The sequence below is a fragment of the Salmo trutta genome, chromosome 18 (assembly GCF_901001165.1).
Source record: "Salmo trutta chromosome 18, fSalTru1.1, whole genome shotgun sequence".
Classification (NCBI taxonomy): Eukaryota; Metazoa; Chordata; class Actinopteri; order Salmoniformes; family Salmonidae; genus Salmo; species Salmo trutta.
Window position 1 is genome coordinate 6158751 of NC_042974.1, and position 23058 is coordinate 6181808.

Here is a 23058-nt window from a genome sequence, read left to right on the forward strand (position 1 = left end):
GGGGAGATGGAATACAAAGAAAAGGAGCACTGCTTTTCCCTGCTGTGACTCAGTGAGATGACAGATATCTGGTCTGTATGACCGTACCTCTCTCCCCCCCCCCCCCCCGCTGTGTGTTGGCAGAATGCCTGCACTGTGTGCCAGACCAGAGTGCCAGGTCTGCCTGGGCAGAAGGGTGAGAAGGGAACCCATGGAGCGACAGGAGTGCAAGGCATGGTGGGAGAAAAGGTGAGTGTCTGATTATCTTTACTGTGTGTGTGTGTGTGTGTGTGTGTGTGTGTGTGTGTGTGTGTGTGTGTGTGTGTGTGTCTGTGTCTGTGTCTGTGTCTGTGTCTGTGTCTGTGTCTGTGTCTGTGTGTGTGTGTGTGTGTGTGTGTGTGTGTGTGTGTGTGTGTGTGTGTGTGTGTGTGTGTGTGTCTGCCTGCCTAGAAGGGTGAGAATGGAACCCTTGGGGACAGGTTGTGTGGGTGGGGGTTTGTGTGTGTGTCTTTCTCTGTGCATGTGTTCTTGCGTGCATTGATTTGCGTGTGTGTGTCCATCCTAAACAGGGGGATCCAGGAGTGCGAGGACCTCTCGGTAATCCAGGAAAAGAAGGTCCAAAGGTAGGAAACAACGTGCCATCCTGATTATAATGGATGTGTTCTAAATGGCAGCCTATTCCCTATTATAATGGATGTGTTCTAAATGGCAGCCTATTCCCTATTATAATGTATGTGTTCAAAATGGCAGCCTATTCCCTATTATAATGGATGTGTTCTAAATGGCAGCATATTCCCTATTATAATGTGTGTGTTCTAAATGGCAGCCTATTCCCTATTATAATGTGTGTTCTAAATGGCAGCCTATTCCCTACATAGTGCACTATAATGCTCTGGTGAAAAGTAATGCCCTGTGTAAAGGATTAGGAGGTCATTTGGGACACAGACAATGTATATAGAATTACTTTCCACCTTACAAATACTCCATTCACTCCATGCATTGCAAATCTCAGCATGCCAAAGTGAATTAGAGAAGATAATAGCTGTAATAGTATTAAGACTGGTGCATAACATCGCTGGGGACTACACTTCTTCTTCAGGTTATTATTCAACATGGTTCTATTGATTTTCAGTTGAATTGTTTTCATAATACTTCCTACGGATAAATACCCTCTACATAATGCATTATAAGGGCATTTATAATGCCTTATAAACTATGCATAATATGCTATAATGTACGACATAGGCTCTCATAGTTGTTCATGTTTCTTTTCATCAGAGAGATTTAGGAAGATTCAGACATTTACAGTGTTAGTCCAACACATTCGTATCATCAGAGCTGCTGGCTGCAGACGTGGTTGCCATGGATACACAGCAGTGTCCTGTATTAGTACAATTACCCAAGCAGTCGCTTCTAATTGGCTCTATTAGAAACAAGAAGTCCAAGTGACATGTATGACCACCCGTCATGCCACTGGTTTGAGACTATTAGAAGGTTTGGAGAGAACATACTGTATATTATGGTGGTAAATATTTGTTGTTTCACAAGCAAACACATTAAGAAAAGGTTTATACAGAATCAAACCTGATTTGGCCATTTTTTGACTATTCACTGATGATGTTACTGTTTACTCATTCACTGATGATGTTACTGTTTACTCATTCACTGATGATGTTACTGTTTACTCATTCACTGATGATGTTGTTACTGTTTACTCATTCACTGATGTTGTTACTGTTTACTCATTCACTGATGTTGTTACTGTTTACTCATTCACTGATGATGTTACTGTTTACTCATTCACTGATGATGTTGTTACTGTTTACTCATTCACTGATGATGTTACTGTTTACTCATTCACTGATGATGTTACTGTTTACTCATTCACTGATGATGTTACTGTTTACTCATTCACTGATGATGTTGTTACTGTTTACTCATTCACTGATGTTGTTACTGTTTACTCATTCACTGATGTTGTTACTGTTTACTCATTCACTGATGTTGTTACTGTTTACTCATTCACTGATGATGTTACTGTTTACTCATTCACTGATGATGTTACTGTTTACTCATTCACTGATGTTGTTACTGTTTACTCATTCACTGATGTTGTTACTGTTTACTCATTCACTGATGTTGTTACTGTTTACTCATTCACTGATGTTGTTACTGTTTACTCATTCACTGATGATGTTACTGTTTACTTATTCACTGATGATGTTACTGTTTACTCATTCACTGATGTTGTTACTGTTTACTCATTCACTGATGTTGTTACTGTTTACTCATTCACTGATGATGTTACTGTTTACTTATTCACTGATGATGTTACTGTTTACTCATTCACTGATGATGTTACTGTTTACTCATTCACTGATGTTGTTACTGTTCTAGGGGATGAAAGGAGAGAGAGGATTCCCTGGACCTAGTGGAGACAAAGGAGACGAGGTGGGTTTCAGACCTGTCCTGGGGCCAATACATGAATCATATACTTTAACATGCTTGAGTGTGCTTGAAAGTACACTACATCAAATCAAATCAAATCTGGAACCGGTGCACCTGGCACCAACGATCATACCACGCTCAAAGTCGCTTAGGTCACTAGTTTTACCCTTTGTAACGTTCAGTCAATCAGTAACTGAATGCCTCAATGTCTCAATGCCTGCTTTATATAGCAAGCCACGGCCACGTGACTCATCTTGCCCCATGTACAACAGAATCAATGGAATAGTCCCGAAAATGCAAATGAGGTTAACTCTCATCTTGTCCTTCTTGTAAACCTACCAGTTAGCCTATCATACACTAACTATTACACAGGAAGTGACAATGATTGCTCTCTGGTGTTTCTTGTCTTTCTCAGGGCTCTCCTGGAGTTCCAGGCATTCTGGGTGCAACAGGCCGTACTGGAGCCCCTGTAAGCAAAACAAATCATCAATCGCATGAAATCATCTTCCTCTTCATCCCTAGTTGTAATGCATGTGTAGTACTGTGTTGCTCATACAAGAACAATCCCTGAGAACACAATACTCATTGTTTGGTCCCTATTTTCTCTCATCCACTTTCTATATTTAGTTTGTGACCCAGTTAATTGATGTACTTTGTTTCTATATTTAGTTTGTGACCCAGTTAATTGATGTACTTTGTTTCTATATTTAGTTTGTGACCCAGTTAATTGATGTACTTTGTTTCTATTTGCAGGGTGTCATTGGCAGACCTGGGCCAATGGGTCAGCCGGGAACAAAGGGAGAGCGGGTAAGAAAGAGACGTTGTGTGTACACGCACTGTATGAATATACAGTCGCTAGTGAAGACTACGCACACTTGCATGGTCTTCATACTTTGCTACCTTAAAATTAAATCTACAAAGGGATTCAATTAGATTTTTTCCTATGGAGCTACACAACCTACTCCAAAGTGAAATAAAAATGAGAGATAATTTTACAAATTACTTAGAAACACAAAATGATGATGAATTGATTGCGTATGTTTTCACTTTTACTTAGTGGAAGCACCTTTGGCAGCCATTAAAGCTGGGAATCATTCTGAATAAGATTCTACCAAGCTTGCACAACTCTTAGGACAACATGCACTCAGTGGCCAGTTTATTAGGTACCGGGTCAGACCCCCCTTTGCCTCCTGAACAAACTGAATTCTTTGGGGTATGGAAACATTGCTCAATTGGTATCAAGGGACCTAACATGTGCCAGGAAAACATTCCCCACACAATTGCACCACCGTCACCAGATTGTACCATTGATACCAGGCAGAATGGGGCCATGGACTCATGCTGCTTATGTCAAATCCTAACTCTGCCATCAGCATGATGCAACAGCAACTGCTGCAAAAGCCCATCTGTGAAAAAGACAGACAAGTTGTGCGTTCCGAGATGCCGTTCTGCACACCACTGTTGTACTGCACCAATATTTACCTGTTTGTAGCCCTCTTGTTAGCTTGCACGATTATTGCCGTTCTCCTTCGGCCTCTCTCATCAACAAGCTGTTTTCGCCCATGGGACTGCCGCTGACTGGATGGTTTTTGTTTGTCGCACCATTGTCAGTAAACCCTAGACACTGTCGTGCGTGAAAAGGCCAGGATGCCGGACGTTTCTGAGATAATGGAACCAGCTCGCCTGCCACCGACGATCATACCACGCTCAAAGTCACTTAGGTCTCTGGTTTTGCCCATTGTAACATTCAATTGAACAGTAAATGAATGCCTTAAGGCTTGTCTGTCTGCTTTACACAGTGAGCCACGGCCACATGACTGTCTGTAGGAGTGAACCATTTTCGTGAACGGGGTGGTGTACCTAATAAACTGGCCGCCTGGTGTATATCCATTGTTTTTGTTAAAATTCCTCAAGCTCAGTAAATTTGGTTTGGAATCATTGATGGACAGCAATATTCAAACCTTGTCTTTAATTTTTCAATCAGATTGAAGTCAGGACAGAGACTAGACCACTCAGGAACACTAAACACCTCTTGGAAAGCCATTCTGTTGTGTCCTTGGCATCATTTTGTGTGTGTGCAAGTGTCCCACAGAAAAATGTAACTCTATCCCAGGGTTAGGTATTCAGAAGACAGGGTTTCCTCTACCTTTTTACCTGGGCTTTGCTCCTTTCATATTTCTTTAGATCCTGACAGCCTCCCAGGCCACTACAATACTGGACAATACAAAGGAATCGAAACCATTGCATTCACTCCACATTACTGGCCCGTGTGGTAAAGGAAGCCTGTGTTAAAAAAATCCACTCCAAATGATTGATTCTGTTTGCAACAATACCATTAAGTAATACTGCAAGACAACACAGCAAAGACATTACGTTTTTGGCCTAAAATAAAAACTACAGGTTTGGGTCAAATCCAATACAACATAACACAAAGTAAACCCTCTGTATTTTCAAGTATTGTGGTTGGCAGCATCATGTTATGGGTATGCTTGTCATCGCCAGGGACTGGGGAGTTTGTCAGGATCAAGCAATGGAATTATATTGTCCTAAGAGTTGTGGAAAGTTGGTAGAATCTTATTCAAAATGATTCACAGCTGTAACAGCAGCCAAAAGGTGCTTCCACCAAATATTAACTTTGGGGTGTGAAGACATACACAATCAAGACATCTTTGTTTTTTGTTTTCTTTATTAATTAGAAATCTTTTATATACATTTCTTTCACTTTGAAGATGTGGAGTAGGTTGTGTAGACCTGTAGCAAAAAAAATCTAATGAAATCAATGTTTTTATTTCATTTTAAGGGGGCAAAATGTGAAGACTGTGCCATTGGTGTACAGACTTTCACTAGGCACTGTACTGTACATGTCTACTTTATGTTCTAAATATAGGCAGTTAGTACATACAGGGTCATGTTTTATTCAGGCATGTGGCCTGACATGCCAAGAGCTGTTCTGATAGTCTAAGATGGAAACAATGCCTTACGTCTTATTTACTGCTATCTCAAAGAGCATCAATAATGGGTTATTGTAGTACTCAAGGATTAATGTTATTTTCTTAAAAAGCACATAATACCTTATGGATTTCTCTTCAGTTTTGTTATTGAAAGAATGCCATAGGCCTAGTGTTGTCGGTGGATTGGGGTGGCGTGCTGTGTGCCAGTTAAGTAGCCTTGCAAGAGGCTTGTGCAAGCCAGAACAGCTCACAGGATCTCCTGTTTCTGTAGCGTGAGGCAGGTTGATGTACAACTACACCCCTTGTACAGAACACTGGTTTATCGCAGGGCCTTACCCCCAATCTATCTCAAATTCAACAGAGCTAGTATGTCCCTCTTCTCAAATACTGTACCTCTGCAATAGACTTGTATTATCAGTCATGCCATGTCCCAAAGATTAGGATTGTCACTGTGCCTAATGTGTGGGTAAATATGGGTAAAGAGGTATTCTTAGATTATTGGGATCTAAAACTGAAGAAATATGTTCCCCAGTGACTGACTGGAAAGCATTATCCCTCTCATGGTTTGTTCTGTGTGTGTGTGTATGTGTGTATGTGTGTGTGTGTGTGTGTGTGTGTGTGTGTGTGTGTGTGTGTGTGTGTGTGTGTGTGTGTGTGTGTGTGTGTGTGTGTGTGTGTGTGTGTGTGTGTGTGTGTGTGTGTGTGTGTCCTACAGGGCAGTGAAGGCTCCCCTGGAAGGCCAGGACTACCGGGCCCCCCAGTAAGTTATCCAAACCATCACTGAGATCTCTGTGTGTGTGTGTGTGTGTGTGTATACAGACAGTGTGTGCGTGTACAGAGAGTGTGTGTGTTGTTGAGTCATTGGTGAGATGTGTCAACAGTTTTCATGTCTATGAATGATGACACCAGTTCAAGGTACCTTAGCCAATTACTAGCGTCCTTTTGAATGGCTGGTCACACAACACAGCATTTAAAAGGACAGTGAGATTGGCTTATTGCTTTGAAGGACACCATGCTTTCTTCTGTCTACTTGAGAGAATGTTTTTCCTGTTCTTTCTTCCTTCCTGGAAATCAAATCAAATACAATTTCATATACACATACACATATTTTGCAGATGTTATTGTGGGTGTAGCGAAATGCTTGTGTTCCTAGCACCAACAGTGCAGTAGTGTCTAACAGTGCAGTAGTATCTAACAGTGCAGTAGTATCTAACAGTGCAGTAGTATCTAACAGTGCAGTAGTGTCTAACAGTGCAGTAGTGTCTAACAGTGCAATAGTATCTAACAGTGCAGTAGTATCTAACAGTGCAGTAGTATCTAACAGTGCAGTAGTGTCTAACAGTGCAGTAGTGTATAACAGTGCAGTAGTATCTAACAGTGCAGTAGTATCTAACAGTGCAGTAGTATCTAACAGTGCAGTAGTATCTAACAGTGCAGTAGTGTATAACAGTGCAGTAGTGTATAACAGTGCAGTAGTATCTAACAGTGCAGTAGTGTATAACAGTGCAGTAGTGTATAACAGTGCAGTAGTATCTAACAGTGCAGTAGTGTCTAACAGCGCAGTAGTGTATAACAGTGCAGTAGTGTCTAACAGTTCAGTAGTGTATAACAGTGCAGTAGTATATAACAGTGCAGTAGTGTTTAACAGTGCAGTAGTGTTTAACAGTGCAGTAGTGTTTAACAGTGCAGTAGTATCTAACAGTGCAGTAGTGTATAACAGTGCAGTATTATCTAACAGTGCAGTAGTGTATAACAGTGCAGTAGTGTCTAACAGTGCAGTAGTATCTAACAGTGCAGTAGTGTCTAACAGTTCAGTAGTGTATAACAGTGCAGTAGTATCTAACAGTGCAGTAGTGTTTAACAGTGCAGTAGTGTTTAACAGTGCAGTAGTGTCTAACAGTGCAGTAGTATCTAACAGTGCAGTATTACCTAACAGTGCAGTAGTGTATAACAGTGCAGTAGTGTCTAACAGTGCAGTAGTATCTAACAGTGCAGTAGTATCTAACAGTGCAGTAGCATCTAACAGTGCAGTAGTATCTAACAGTGCAGTAGTATCTAACAGTGCAGTAGTATCTAACAGTGCAGTAGAGTATAACAGTGCAGTAGTGTCTAACAGTGCAGTAGTGTATAACAGTGCAGTAGTGTCTTACAGTGCAGTAGTATCTAACAGTGCAGTAGAGTATAACAGTGCAGTAGTGTCTAACAGTGCAGTAGTATCTAACAGTGCAGTAGTGTATAACAGTGCAGTAGTGTCTAACAGTGCAGTAGTATCTAACAGTGCAGTAGTGTATAACAGTGCAGTAGTGTATAACAGTGCAGTAGTATCTAACAGTGCAGTAGCATCTAACAGTGCAGTAGTATCTAACAGTGCAGTAGTGTATAACAGTGCAGTAGTGTATAACAGTGCAGTAGTGTCTAACAGTGCAGTAGTATCTAACAGTGCAGTAGTGTATAACAGTGCAGTAGTGTCTAACAGTTCAGTAGTGTATAACAGTTCAGTAGTATCTAACAGTGCAGTAGTGTCTAACAGTGCAGTAGTATCTAACAGTGCAGTAGTGTCTAACAGTGCAGTAGTGTCTAACAGTGCAGTAGTATCTAACAGTGCAGTAGTGTATAACAGTGCAGTAGTATCTAACAGTGCAGTAGTATCTAACAGTGCAGTAGTATCTAACAGTGCAATAGTATCTAACAGTGCAGTAGTGTCTAACAGTGCAGTAGTGTCTAACAGTGCAGTAGTATCTAACAGTGCAGTAGTGTATAACAGTGCAGTAGTATCTAACAGTGCAGTAGTATATAACAGTGCAGTAGTGTCTAACAGTGCAATAGTATATAACAGTGCAGTAGTGTCTAACAGTGCAGTAGTGTTTAACAGTGCAGTAGTGTTTAACAGTGCAGTAGTGTCTAACAGCGCAGTAGTATCTAACAGTGCAGTAGTGTCTAACAGTGCAGTAGTATCTAACAGTGCAGTAGTATCTAACAGTGCAGTAGTATCTAACAGTGCAGTAGTGTCTAACAGTGCAGTAGTGTCTAACAGTGCAGTAGTGTCTAACAGTGCAGTAGTGTATAACAGTGCAGTAGTATCTAACAGTGCAGTAGTATCTAACAGTGCAGTAGTGTATAACAGTGCAGTAGTATCTAACAGTGCAGTAGTGTCTAAAAATGATTCACAAAATACACACAAAACTAAAATTAAAAGAATGGAATTAACAAATATATTCATTTTAGATTGAGCAATATCGGAGTGGCATTGACTAAAATACAGTAGAATAGAGTACAGTATATACATATGAAATGAGTAAAGCAGTATGTAAACATTATTAAAGTGACTAGTGTTCCATCATTACAGTGGCCAGTGATTCCATGTCTATGTACCTGTATATACGGCAGCAGGGTTGAGTAACCGGGTGGTAGCCGACTAGTGATGGCTATTTAACAGTCTGATGGCTTTAAGATAGAAGCTGTTTTTCAGTCTCTCGGTCCCAGCTTTGATGCACCTGTACTGACCTCTCCTTCTGGATGATAGTGGGGGGAACAGGCAGTGGCTCAGGTGGTTGATGTTCTGATGATCTTTTTGGCCTGTAATATCGGGTGCTGTAGGTGTCATGGAGGGCAGGTAGAAATGTTATTGAGTCACCATGGTCATGTTACTTCTGGGGACACTGGAGCAAAACCAAAAGGAGTGTTTCTTATTGGACACGTACAAAGATAGTACTTCCTGTTTCACTCCGTTATTGAAGGTTTTCTTCCATTTTGTGTCTACTTGATACTTCCCTGTTTCACTCTGTTATGGAGGGTTTTCTTCCATGTTGTTCCTACTTAATACTTCCCTGTTTCACTCTGTTATGGAGGGTTTTCTTCCATTTTGTGTCTACTTAATACTTCCCTGTTTCACTCCATTATTGAAGGTTTTCTTCCATGTTGTTCCTACTTAATACTTCCCTGTTTCACTCTGTTATGGAGGGTTTTCTTCCATTTTGTGTCTACTTAATACTTCCTGTTTCACTCTGTTATGGAGGGTTTTCTTCCATTTTGTGTCTACTTAATACTTCCCTGTTTCACTCTGTTATGGAGGGTTTTCTTCCATGTTGTTCCTACTTAATACTTCCCTGTTTCAGTCAGTTATGGAGGGTTTTCTTCCATTTTGTGCCTACTTAATACTTCCCTGTTTCACTCTGTTATGGAGGGTTTTCTTCCATGTTGTTCCTACTTAATACTTCCCTGTTTCACTCTGTTATGGAGGGTTTTCTTCCATGTTGTACCTACTTAATACTTCCCTGTTTCACTCTGTTATGGAGGGTTTTCTTCCATTTTGTGTCTACTTAATACTTCCCTGTTTCACTCTGTTATGGAGGGTTTTCTTCCATTTTGTGCCTACTTAATACAACCCACTTACTGTGTTGGAGGAGAGGGTGAATGAATTAACTTCAGTACTGTAAATTCTTTACATTGCACAAACCTAGCAAAAGCTTAGAACCACAGATTTCCTTCAAACTTAAAACCTGTTCTCCTGTAGATACGCTGTGGTTAGTTTAGCGCTGTCTTGCAGCCGTTTAGCTTTGCCTCAGATCACACACTGATGACAGACAGCACATACACTGAGTAGTGGAGAGGAGACCGGGGGCCACACACACACACACACACACACACACACACACACACACACACACACACACACACACACCCACACCCACACCCACACCCACACCCACACCCACACACACACACACACACACAGACTCTAGCTAGCTAGCTTTATTATTACAGATCTATAATTCATCACTCGTCCCCTTGAACCCTCCGTGGCACACTCACACACAAACACACACACATTAAAAAGCAGACACATACACACACCCTCCCACGCCCTGGCTCCATAAACGCTAGTCAGGGAGGACTATCCAGACTATCTCTGGTATATCCAGGCTACTCCTCAAGCGATCAGGATGTTGTAGCTGCTGCTGATAGCCTCCATCTCTTTAAATCAATGTGTTCTGCTACACTATTTCCCCCAGATACACAAGTTAGACTGCGGCCCAAATGGCACCTTATTCATTAAATAGTGCACTACTTTTTACTTGAGCCCTATGAACCCTTAAGTGGGGCACTATAGGGGATAGGGTGCCATTTGGGACTCACTTTAGTGTTTGAATCTTCAGAGGCTGGAGGGTTAAACAAGTGTTACTGCTCTCCTCTTTTGTTAAGTGATCACCAGGCAGCTCCAGATACTGATTTCTCCATGTAGTGATCACCAGGCAGCCCCAGATACTGATCTCTCCGTGTAGTGATCACCAGGCAGCCCCAGATATTGATTTCTCCATGTAGTGATCACCAGGCAGCCCCAGATATTGATCTCTCTGTGTAGTGATCACCAGGCAGCCCCAGATATTGATCTCTCCATGTAGTGATCACCAGGCAGCCCCAGATATTGATCTCTCTGTGTAGTGATCACCAGACAGCCCCAGATATTGGTCTCTCCATGTAGTGATCACCAGGCAGCCCCAGATATTGATTTCTCCATGTAGTGATCACCAGGCAGCCCCAGATATTGATCTCTCTGTGTAGTGATCACCAGGCAGCCCCAGATATTGATCTCTCCATGTAGTGATCCCCAGGCAGCCCCAGATATTGATCTCTCTGTGTAGTGATCACCAGACAGCCCCAGATATTGGTCTCTCCATGTAGTGATCACCAGGCAGCCCCAGATATTGATCTCTCTGTGTAGTGATCCCCAGGCAGCCCCAGATATTGATCTCTCCATGTAGTGATCACCAGGCAGCCCCAGATATTGATCTCTCCATGTAGTGATCACCAAGCAGCCCCAGATATTGATCTCTCCATGTAGTGATCACCAGGCAGCCCCAGATATTGATCTCTCCATGTAGTGATCACCAGGCAGCCCCAGATATTGATCTCTCTGTGTAGTGATCACCAGGCAGCCCCAGATATTGATCTCTCTATGTAGTGATCACCAGGCAGCCCCAGATATTGATCTCTCTATGTAGTGATCACCAGGCAGCCCCAGATATTGATCTCTCTATGTAGTGATCACCAGGCAGCCCCAGATACTGATCTCTCTATGTAGTGATCACCAGGCAGCCCCAGATACTGATCTCTCTGTGTAGTGATCACCAGGCAGCCCCAGATATTGATCTCTCTATGTAGTGATCACCAGGCAGCCCCAGATACTGATCTCTCTATGTAGTGATCACCAGGCAGCCCCAGATACTGATCTCTCTGTGTAGTGATCACCAGGCAGCCCCAGATATTGATCTCTCTATGTAGTGATCACCAGGCAGCCCCAGATACTGATCTCTCTATGTAGTGATCACCAGGCAGCCCCAGATAATGATCTCTCTATGTAGTGATCACCAGGCAGCCCCAGATACTGATCTCTCTATGTAGGGATCACCAGGCAGCCCCAGATATTGATCTCTCTATGTAGTGATCACCAGGCAGCCCCAGATACTGATCTCTCTGTGTAGTGATCACCAGGCAGCCCCAGATACGGATCTCTCTGTGTAGTGATCACCAGGCAGCCCCAGATATTGATCTCTCCATGTAGTGATCACCAGGCAGCCCCAGATATTGATCTCTCCATGTAGTGACCACCAGGCAGCCCCAGATACTGATCTCTCTATGTAGTGATCACCAGGCAGCCCCAGATATTGATCTCTCTATGTAGTGATCACCAGGCAGCCCCAGATATTGATCTCTCTATGTAGTGATCACCAGGCAGCCCCAGATATTGATCTCTCCGTGTAGTGGTCACCAGGCAGCCCTATATATTGATCTCTCCGTGTAGTGATCACCAGGCAGCCCCAGATATTGATCTCTCCGTGTAGTGATCACCAGGCAGCCCCAGATATTGATCTCTCTATGTAGTGATCACCAGGCAGCCCCAGATATTGATCTCTCTATGTAGTGATCACCAGGCAGCCCCAGATATTGATCTCTCTATGTAGTGATCACCAGGCAGCCCCAGATACTGATCTCTCTGTGTAGTGATCACCAGGCAGCCCCAGATACGGATCTCTCTGTGTAGTGATCACCAGGCAGCCCCAGATATTGATCTCTCCATGTAGTGATCACCAGGCAGCCCCAGATATTGATCTCTCCATGTAGTGACCACCAGGCAGCCCCAGATACTGATCTCTCTATGTAGTGATCACCAGGCAGCCCCAGATATTGATCTCTCTATGTAGTGATCACCAGGCAGCCCCAGATATTGATCTCTCTATGTAGTGATCACCAGGCAGCCCCAGATATTGATCTCTCCGTGTAGTGGTCACCAGGCAGCCCCAGATATTGATCTCTCCGTGTAGTGATCACCAGGCAGCCCCAGATATTGATCTCTCCATGTAGTGATCACCAGGCAGCCCCAGATATTGATCTCTCCATGTAGTGATCACCAGGCAGCCCCAGATATTGATCTCTCCGTGTAGTGATCACCAGGCAGCCCCAGATATTGATCTCTCTATGTAGTGATCAACAGGCAGCCCCAGATATTGATCTCTCTATGTAGTGATCACCAGGCAGCCCCAGATATTGATCTCTCCCATGTTGCATTTAAGGGCTTAACAAAGTAATACTGTCTGCCTGGTCCAGGCCTACAGGACTGACTGTTAGACTAGAGGCACAGAAAACACTCAGGCACACACACACGCACACACACACACACATACACACACACGCACACACGCACACACGCACACACACGCACACACACACACACACACACACACACACACACACACACACACACACACACACACACACACACACACACACACACAGCCCGAGACCTTTAGGAGTGTGTAAGGCTAGAAGCCATGAGGCAGGGTGTTAACGGAGGAGATACCTTGCTCTGACTGAGATGTGTGTGTTTGCAGGGTGTCCCCTATGTGGAGGGCAATGGGATGAGCAGTCTGTACAAACTGCAGGTAAGAACTTCACTGTACTCATCCTTATCACCTTGGTGAGTCAGGTGTTGCCGACCATGCAACTAGCATCACAGTGCTAGTCAACAGTTGTATAGTTGACATGTTACTCATAGTCTGTTGATTGTTTGTTGAGCATCGGTAGGGTGACCCTCAAAGTAAAGGTTACCACATTCCCCTATATACTGTAGGCTACTGTAGATACCATATCATCAGATACCATGTCATCAGATACCGTGTCATGAGATACCGTGTCATCAGATACCATGTCATCAGATACCATGTAATCAGATACCCTGTAATCAGATACTGTGTCATCAGATACCGTATCATTAGATACCATGTCATCATTGTGTTGAATGTTATGATGATAATACTAGTTTCTCCACAGAGTGGAGGAGCCATCTCAGGACCCCCTGGAGCACCAGGTGCACCAGTAAGTATCTCATCATCTACTGTCTCATCATCCTCATGTCTCATCATCCATCCTCCTACTGTATCATCATCCTACTGTCTCATCATCCTACTGTCTCATCATCCTGCTGTCTCATCATCCATCCTCCTACTGTATCATCCACCTACTGTCTCATCATCCTACTGTCTCATCATCTTTCTGTCTCATCATCCTACTGTCTCATCATCCATCCTCCTACTGTATCATCCTCCTACTGTCTCATCATCTACTGTCTCATCATCCATCCTCCTGTATCATCATCCAACTGTCTCATCATCCTACTGTCTCATCATCCTCATGTCTCATCATCCATCCTCCTACTGTATCATCATCCTACTGTCTCATCATCCTACTGTCTCATCATCCTGCTGTCTCATCATCCATCCTCCTACTGTATCATCCACCTACTGTCTCATCATCCTACTGTCTCATCATCTTTCTGTCTCATCATCCTACTGTCTCATCATCCATCCTCCTACTGTATCATCCTCCTACTGTCTCATCATCTACTGTCTCATCATCCATCCTCCTGTATCATCATCCAACTGTCTCATCATCCTACTGTCTCATCATCCTGCTGTCTCATCATCCATCCTCCTACTGTCTCATCATCCTACTGTCTCATCATCCTGCTGTCTCATCATCCTACTGTCTCATCCTCCTACTGTATCATCCTCCTACTGTCTCATCATCCTACTGTCTCATCATCCATCCTCCTACTGTATCATCCTGTCAGGAACCAGATATGTATTCAGATCCTGTGTACTGTACTGTACTGTACTGTACTGTACTGTACTGTACTGTACTGTACTGTCAGGAACCATATATGTATTCAGATCCTGTGTACTGTACTGTACTGTCAGGGTCTGAAACACACAGGCCATACTTTATCATCCTAAGAGCAGCTGTCATCTCCTTCACTGTCTCCAGCCCTCCAGTTAGTCTCAGTCATGTTCAGTGAGAGCTCACTGGTGGGGAGAAACTGACAGAGAGAGACTGACAGATAGAGAGAGAGAGAGAGAGAGAGAGAGAGAGAGAGAGAGAGAGAGAGAGAGAGAGAGAGAGAGAGAGAGAGAGAGAGAGAGAGAGAGAGAGAGAGAGAGAGAGAACACACTGAGCAGTGGCCTGACTCTGTTCTCTCTGCATTGTGCGTCTGTGGCGAGGTGTGGTGACCTGATTTACTTATCAAAGCCACTGAGCTCTGCCCTTATCAGTCTGTCTGTAATCTACCTACAACCCTAGGAGACTTTACCTCTTCCATCATAACACACAGACACTCCGCTCACAGGACCCGTAGGGGTCCACAAAGAGAACTCAGAAAAACCGGTCAACTGTTTTGCACACAATGGGCAGCCTACCCAGGGACCACAGTAGAACCTCTGGGGAGCATTGCTCTGTGCTGTCTGTCTGTCTGTCTGCATCTAACATGTACTGTACTGCTGGGGATATCATGAAGTGGTTTAGCACCCCCAGAGAGGTTTACTGAATGTTAAATATATTACCTGTCAGGTAAATTAACTGTTTGTAATGTACACTTGTTAAATGTATTTTTCTTAAATGTAATGTATTTAATGTCAATTGTAATAATTTATAATGTTATTTTAGGTCTGAGTTGGACCCTGGGAAGATTAGCTGTCGCCATGGCATCAGCTAACAGGGATCCTAATGAAACATTCAATTCATTCTAGAATAATTAAGAAATGATTAAAATGACGAGTTAAAATGGAGAACAATGAAAGCAACAGGCTACAGTAAATTATACAATATGTCCATTTTAGTTTAGTTCCGATTAGATTTTGCTGTTTGTTTTATGTCTCTAATTGTTTACATTTTTTTGCACGCTGTTAACTTTTATTGACAATAAGTCTGAATTTATGACTATAACTGTACAGCTGCCAGTGTATATAAACAGTACAGTAATATCCTGTATTAAACTTGACACTTACCAAAAGTTAAAGTAATTGATGCTAAAAGTCTTAACAACAAAAATGCAATTTCTCTGTTAACCCAGTTAAAAATCTCTTAATTAAAGGGTTTTAGAAGAGCCTCCCAAGTGACGCAGCGATCTAAGGCACTGGATCGCAATGCTTGAAGCGTCACTACAGACCCGGGATCGATCCCAGGCTGTGTAACAACCACCCATGAACGGAAGTCCCATAGGACAGCGCACAATTGGCCCAGCGTCGTCCTGGTTAGGGGAGGGTTTGGTCCAGCGTCGTCCGGGCTAGGGGAGGGTTTGGTCCAGCGTCGTCCTGGTTAGGGGAGGGTTTGGTCCAGCGTCGTCCTGGTTAGGGGAGGGTTTGGTCCAGCGTCGTCCTGGTTAGGGGAGGGTTTGGTCCAGCGTCGTCCTGGTTAGGGGAGGGTTTGGTCCAGCGTCGTCCTGGTTAGGGGGGGGTTGGTCCAGCGTCGTCCTGGTTAGGGGAGGGTTTGGTCCAGCGTCGTCCTGGTTAGGGGAGGGTTTGGGGTCCTGGTTAGGGGAGTGGTCCAGCGTCGTCCTGGTTAGGGGAGGGTTTGGTCCAGCGTCGTCCTGGTTAGGGGGGGGTTTGGTCCAGCGTCGTCCTGGTTAGGGGAGGGTTTTGGTCCAGCGTCGTCCTGGTTAGGGGAGGGTTTGGTCCAGCGTCGTCCTGGTTAGGGGAGGGTTTGGTCCAGCGTCGTCCTGGTTAGGGGAGGGTTTGGTCCAGCGTCGTCCTGGTTAGGGGAGGGTTTGGTCCAGCGTCGTCCTGGTTAGGGGAGGGTTTGGTCCAGCGTCGTCCTGGTTAGGGGAGGGTTTGGTCCAGCGTCGTCCTGGTTAGGGGAGGGTTTGGTCCAGCGTCGTCCTGGTTAGGGGAGGGTTTGGTCCAGCGTCGTCCTGGTTAGGGGAGGGTTTGGTCCAGCGTCGTCACTGGTTAGGGGAGGGTTTGGGTCCAGCGTCGTCCTGGTTAGGGGAAGGGTTTGGTCCAGCGTCGTCCTGGTTAGGGGAGGGTTTGGTCCAGCGTCGTCCTGGTTAGGGGAGGGTTTGGTTCCAGCGTCGTCCTGGTTAGGGGAGGGTTTGGTCCAGCGTCGTCCTGGTTAGGGGAGGGTTTGGTCCAGCGTCGTCCTGGTTAGGGGAGGGTTTGGTCCAGCGTTCGTTCCCCTGGTTAGGGGAGGGTTTGGTCCAGCGTCGTCCTTGTTAGGGGAGGGTTTGGTCCAGCGTCGTCCTGGTTAGGGGAGGGTTTGGTCCAGCGTCGTCCTGGTTAGGGGAGGGTTTGGCCGGGGAGGCGTTACTTGGCCTATCTCACTCTAGCGACTCCTTGTAGCAGGCCGGGCGCCTGCAGGCTGACTCTGGTCGTCAGTTGAACGGTGTTTCCTCCAACACGTTGGTGCAGCTGACTTCCGGGTTAAGTGGGCGGGTGTTAAGAAGTGCGGTTTGGCGGGTCATGTTTCGGAGGACGCATGACTCAACCTTTGCCTCCCGAGCCTGTTGGGGAGTTGTAGCGATGAGACAAGATTGAAATTGGGGAGAAAAAGGGGGTAAAAATCAAATGTCTTAAAAGATTTAATACATTTCTTGTGTCTTATGTAAAAGGTCTACTGTATATGACTTTGTAATTGGAGTGATTGCCTTCCACTGTCTCTTTCTTCTGTATAGGGCCCCAAAGGAGACGAGGGAAGAGTGGTGAGTTGAAATCTTTTCATTCTAGGGAATATATTTTATTGAAAGTGTTTCTCACCTGTTTTCATATGCAGTCCAACAGAGCTAACAAAGGTGACTTAGGTGAGGGAGCTTTACAACACATCTGGGTTCAAATACTATTTGAAATCATTTCAAGTACTTTATCTGGGCTTGATTGAGTTTGACTGGCACAATGGAACCAATAGAAGGGTCGCAGAACTGCAAAACCCTCCCACTCTGCACTGCCGACAGGCTAAAGCAAACGCTGAACGCATTTGAAAGATTTCAAACAGTATTTGAACTCAGGTCGGTTCTCCAATACAGTCTCTATGGTTCACTTCAACATACGTCCCTCCACTCTGGAGCTGGGAACACAAAATAAAATAATGATCACGTCTCCTCTTGCACAATCAAATGACTGTTCTATATTGTCTTGCCTGTGGGAGACAATGAACCCTCTTTGCTCTCTGTAATGTCTACTGTAACTCCCACGCACACACACACACATTAAGAGAGAGAGAGAGAGAGACACACACACACTGTCTCTCTCTCTCACACACACACATACACACACACACACACACACTCTCTCTCTCTCTCACACACACATACACACACACACTCTGTGTCTCTCTCTTTCTCTCTCACACACACACACACACATACACACACACACACACTGTCTCTCACTCTCTCACACACACACACACACATTAACACACACACACAGACTGTTTCGGAGACACAAACACACACAAGCACAAACAGACTCTCTCAGACACACAAATACATACACACACACACACACACATACAGACAGACTGTCTCAGACAGACACACATACACACACAGACTGACTGACTCTCTCAGACACAAACACACACACACACACACACCGAGGAATGGAAACAATACAACTCCTCTCTTCTGGTATCAACTTGAATTCTCCATCTCTCTCTCTCTGTCCTCGTGGGGCCAATTGCATTCTTTATTGTTTTGCTGCGGTGTGATTTTTCACTGGGGATGTTCATTTGACATTTGAATAAATTGTGTGAGCTGCGGTTCCTGGTGCTGCGGCTCGGTCGGTGGAATTGCCCCAATCCGTCTCGTGCACACGCACAGACATGTGCACGTGCACGCGCACGCACACGCGCACGCACACACACACGCACACACAGACTCAGACACAGACACACACAGACACAGACACACGCACACCCCCCCCCACACACACACACACGTACAGACACACACACACACGCACACACAGACACACGCACACACAGACACACGCACACACAGACACACGCACACACAGACACACGCACACGCAGGCACACACACGCACACACAGACACACGCACACACAGACACACGCACACACAGACACACGCACACACAGACAAACGCACACACAGACACACGCACACACAGACACACGCACACACAGACACACGCACACACAGACACACGCACACACAGACACACGCACACACAGACACACACGTACACAGACACGTACTCACAGACACGTACACACACAGACACACAGACACCGACACACACACAGACACGTACACACACAGACACACAGACACACAGACACACACACAGACACGTACACACAGAGAGACACAGACACGTACACACACACACATAGACAGACACACACACACATACACACACACAGACACACACAGAAACACTCACACACAGACACACACTCACACACACCAAATTGCCCCAATCCGTCTCACCACAGCTGATCCCCGGCAGCGATCCCAATCTGTCCTGTTCCACTCTAGCCACACTATGTTATTCATGACAATCTACATGTGTGATAATTACCTGCCCCATCCATCTATGTCAGAGCAGAGGACAGAGCAGGCCTTGGCCCTACAGTAGTGTGTCATACCATTTCTCCATGGCACATACAGTAGAGCAAGACCAGACCAATAGAAGGGGAGAAGAGATGTGTATTTCTACTGTAGTAAAGGAGACAGACCAGACCAATAGAATGGGGAGAAGGGATGTGTTTTTCTACTGTAGTAAAGGAGACAGACCAGACCAATAGAAGGGGGAGAAGGGAGGTGTATTTCTACTGTAGTAAAGGAGTAAGACCAGACCAATAGAAGGGGGAGAGGGATGTGTATGTCTACTGTAGTAAAGGAGACAGACCAGACCAATAGAAGGGATGTGTATTTCTACTGTAGTAAAGGAGGCAGACCAGACCAATAGAAAGGGGAGAAGGGATGTGTATTTCTACTGTAGTAAAGGAGACAGACCAGACCAATAGAAGGGATGTGTATTTCTACTGTAGTAAAGGAGACAGACCAGACCAATAGAAGGGGGAGAAGAGATGTGTATTTCTACTGTAGTAAAGGAGACAGACCAGACCAATAGAATGGGGAGAAGGGATGTGTATTTCTACTGTAGTAAAGGAGACAGACCAGACCAATAGAATGGGGAGAAGGGATGTGTTTTTCTACTGTTGTAAAGGAGAAAGACCAGACCAATAGAAAGGGGAGAAGGGATGTGTATGTCTACTGTAGTAAAGGAGACAGACCAGACCAATAGAAGGGATGTGTATTTCTACTGTAGTAAAGGAGACAGACCAGACCAATAGAAGGGAAGAAGGGATGTGTATGTCTACTGTAGTAAAGGAGACAGACCAGACCAATAGAAGGTGGAGAAGGATGTGTATTTCTACTGTAGTAAAGGAGACAGACCAGACCAATAGAAGGGTAGAAGGGATGTGTATTTCTACTGTAGTAAAGGAGACAGACCAGACCAATAGAAAGGGGAGAAGGGATGTGTATTTCTACTGTAGTAAAGGAGTCAGACCAGACCAATAGAAGGGATGTGTATTTCTACTGTAGTAAAGGAGGCAGACCAGACCAATAGAAGGGATGTGTATTTCTACTGTAGTAAAGGAGACAGACCAGACCAATAGAAAGGGGAGAAGAGATGTGTATTTCTACTGTAGTAAAGGAGACAGACCAGACCAATAGAAGGGTAGAAGAGATGTGTATTTCTACTGTAGTAAAGGAGGCAGACCAGACCAATAGAAGGGATGTGTATTTCTACTGTAGTAAAGGAGACAGACCAGACCAATAGAAAGGGGAGAAGGGATGTGTATTTCTACTGTAGTAAAGGAGACAGACCAGACCAATAGAATGGGTAGAAGGGATGTGTATTTCTACTGTAGTAAAGGAGACAGACCAGACCAATAGAAGGGTAGAAGAGATGTGTATTTCTACTGTAGTAAAGGAGGCAGACCAGACCAATAGAAGGGATGTGTATTTCTACTGTAGTAAAGGAGACAGACCAGACTAATAGAATGGGGAGAAGGGATGTGTATTTCTACTGCAGTAAAGGAGACAGACCAGACCAATAGAATGGGGAGAAGGGATGTGTATGTCTACTGTAGTAAAGGAAACAGACCAGACCAATAGAAGGGAGAGAAGGGATGTGTATTTCTACTGTAGTAAAGGAGAAAGACCCAAATAATCTGCTGACTGCCTGCAATGAGAGATAAATCTAGTCTTATAGACAGTTCTATCTTGAAGTAAAAACATATCATCATCAGTCTACTGTTTTGAAAGGTGATCTCCTATACCAACATACCTTGTTCTCTATCCTTCACTCCATACTCCATCTCTCTCACTCTCTCTCTCTCTCTCTCTCTCTCTCTCTCTCTCTCACTCACTCACTCACTCACTCACTCACTCACTCACTCACTCACTCACTCACTCACTCACTCACTCACTCACTCACTCACTCACTCACTCTCTCTGTCCTAGACTAACTACTCTGTGTTATGTTCCAGGGAGATCCTGGATCCATGGGTTTACCAGGACTAGAAGGACTACCTGGAGCCAAGGTAAGCCACATACAGCCCTCCTGTAGCCTTTATACACTACTGAGCCAAGCCAAGCCAAGCCAAGCCAAGCTGTACTGGGCCACACAGCTGAGCCGGCCGAGCGGACCATCCTCATCCTGCATGACCTCACCAGATGACAGTTAGGCAATAAGGTATGAGGGGGTGTGGTGTATGGCCATTATACCACGTCTAAGGGCTGTTCTGGATACAGCCGTTTGCCGTGGTACGTTGCCCATATACCACAAATCCCCAAGGTACCTTATTACCAAGGTAATTAGAGCAGTGGGAAAAGTGTAATAGCTACCATGACACTACCATCAGTAACATACTGTAACATACTGATGTAGACGACCTTGGTATGGGGGTTACAGCTCTATGTGTCTGTGTAACATCCCTCACACCTCTAGGTCTTAATCTAGATGTCAAGGCTAGCACGCGCGCTGTCTGTCCTTCCTTCAGGGAGCTGTCGTCAAAGAGTTATGGCGATATCGTTCCGACACACACACACACCTCATATTACAGACAAATGGCCAAGTGCTCAACACTGCCGCTTTTATTTGACATGAAAGGTTAAGGAGAGTTTGTTTATGATAGATCCACACTTCAACAAGAGGTTATGTATGTCTGAATACAACTACATGGAATAGAATAGAATAGTCTCAGAATGGGCTTTGAAAGACAAGTCCTAAGAGATGCATAAACATAACCATGATGCTTCTCTATGGAGCTTCTCTGTCTGTCTCTGTTCTAGTTTCAAACCTCATGGTGATTTGGTTTATACATTATATAGTTGTATAAGTAGTTCTATGTCTATTTCAGTTATATAACGAACATGTATCTTGCCCTGTAGGGTGAAGTGCTGTAGACTTGACTTATATACTGTAACAAGGCTGTATGTTGCTGTAGGTTTGAGTTGTATAAAAGGCTGTATGTTGCTGTGGGTTTGAGTTGTATAAAAGGCTGTATGTTGCTATAGGTTTGAGTTGCATAAAAGGCTGTATGTTGCTGTAGGTTTGAGTTGTATAAAAGGCTGTATGTTGCTGTAGGTTTGAGTTGTATAAAAGGCTGTATGTTGCTATAGGTTTGAGTTGTATAAAAGGCTGTATGTTGCTGTAGGTTTGAGTTGTATAAAAGGTTGTATGTTGCTATAGGTTTGAGTTGTATAAAAGGCTGTATGTTGCTGTAGGTTTGAGTTGTATAAAAGGCTGTATGTTGCTATAGGTTTGAGTTGTATAAAAGGCTGTATGTTGCTATAGGTTTGAGTTGTAAAACAAGGCTGTATGTTGCTGTAGGTTTGAGTTCTATAAAAGGCTGTATGTTGCTGTAGGTTTGAGTTGTATAAAAGGCTGTATGTTGCTATAGGTTTGAGTTGTATAAAAGGCTGTATGTTGCTATAGGTTTGAGTTGTAAAACAAGGCTGTATGTTGCTATAGGTTTGAGTTGTATAAAAGGCTGCATGTTGCTATAGGTCTGAGTTGTAAAACAAGGCTGTATGTTGCTGTAGGTTTGAGTTGTATAAAAGGCTGTATGTTGCTATAGGTTTGAGTTGTAAAACAAGGCTGTATGTTGCTGTAGGTTTGAGTTGTATAAAAGGCTGTATGTTGCTATAGGTTTGAGTTGTATAAAAGGCTGTATGTTGCTATAGGTTTGAGTTGTAAAACAAGGCTGTATGTTGCTATAGGTTTGAGTTGTAAAACAAGGCTGTATGTTGCTATAGGTTTGAGTTGTATAAAAGGCTGTATGTTGCTGTAGGTTTGAGTTGTATAAAAGGCTGT

At 44.2% G+C, this 23058-nt stretch overlaps 1 protein-coding gene across 1 annotated transcript in view; it reads left to right on the forward strand.

Moving 5' to 3' along the window:
• LOC115153630 (collagen alpha-1(XIX) chain) overlaps nt 1-23058 on the forward strand; it is a 130799-nt gene that overhangs the window by 60101 nt on the left and 47640 nt on the right. Inside the window, exons 19-28 of the mRNA XM_029699268.1 lie at nt 124-228; nt 549-602; nt 2377-2430; nt 2843-2896; nt 3181-3234; nt 6094-6138; nt 13268-13318; nt 13707-13751; nt 17377-17403; nt 21230-21283. Coding sequence (XP_029555128.1) covers nt 124-228; nt 549-602; nt 2377-2430; nt 2843-2896; nt 3181-3234; nt 6094-6138; nt 13268-13318; nt 13707-13751; nt 17377-17403; nt 21230-21283 — 543 coding nt within the window. The remainder of the gene's footprint in view (nt 1-123; nt 229-548; nt 603-2376; nt 2431-2842; nt 2897-3180; nt 3235-6093; nt 6139-13267; nt 13319-13706; nt 13752-17376; nt 17404-21229; nt 21284-23058) is intronic.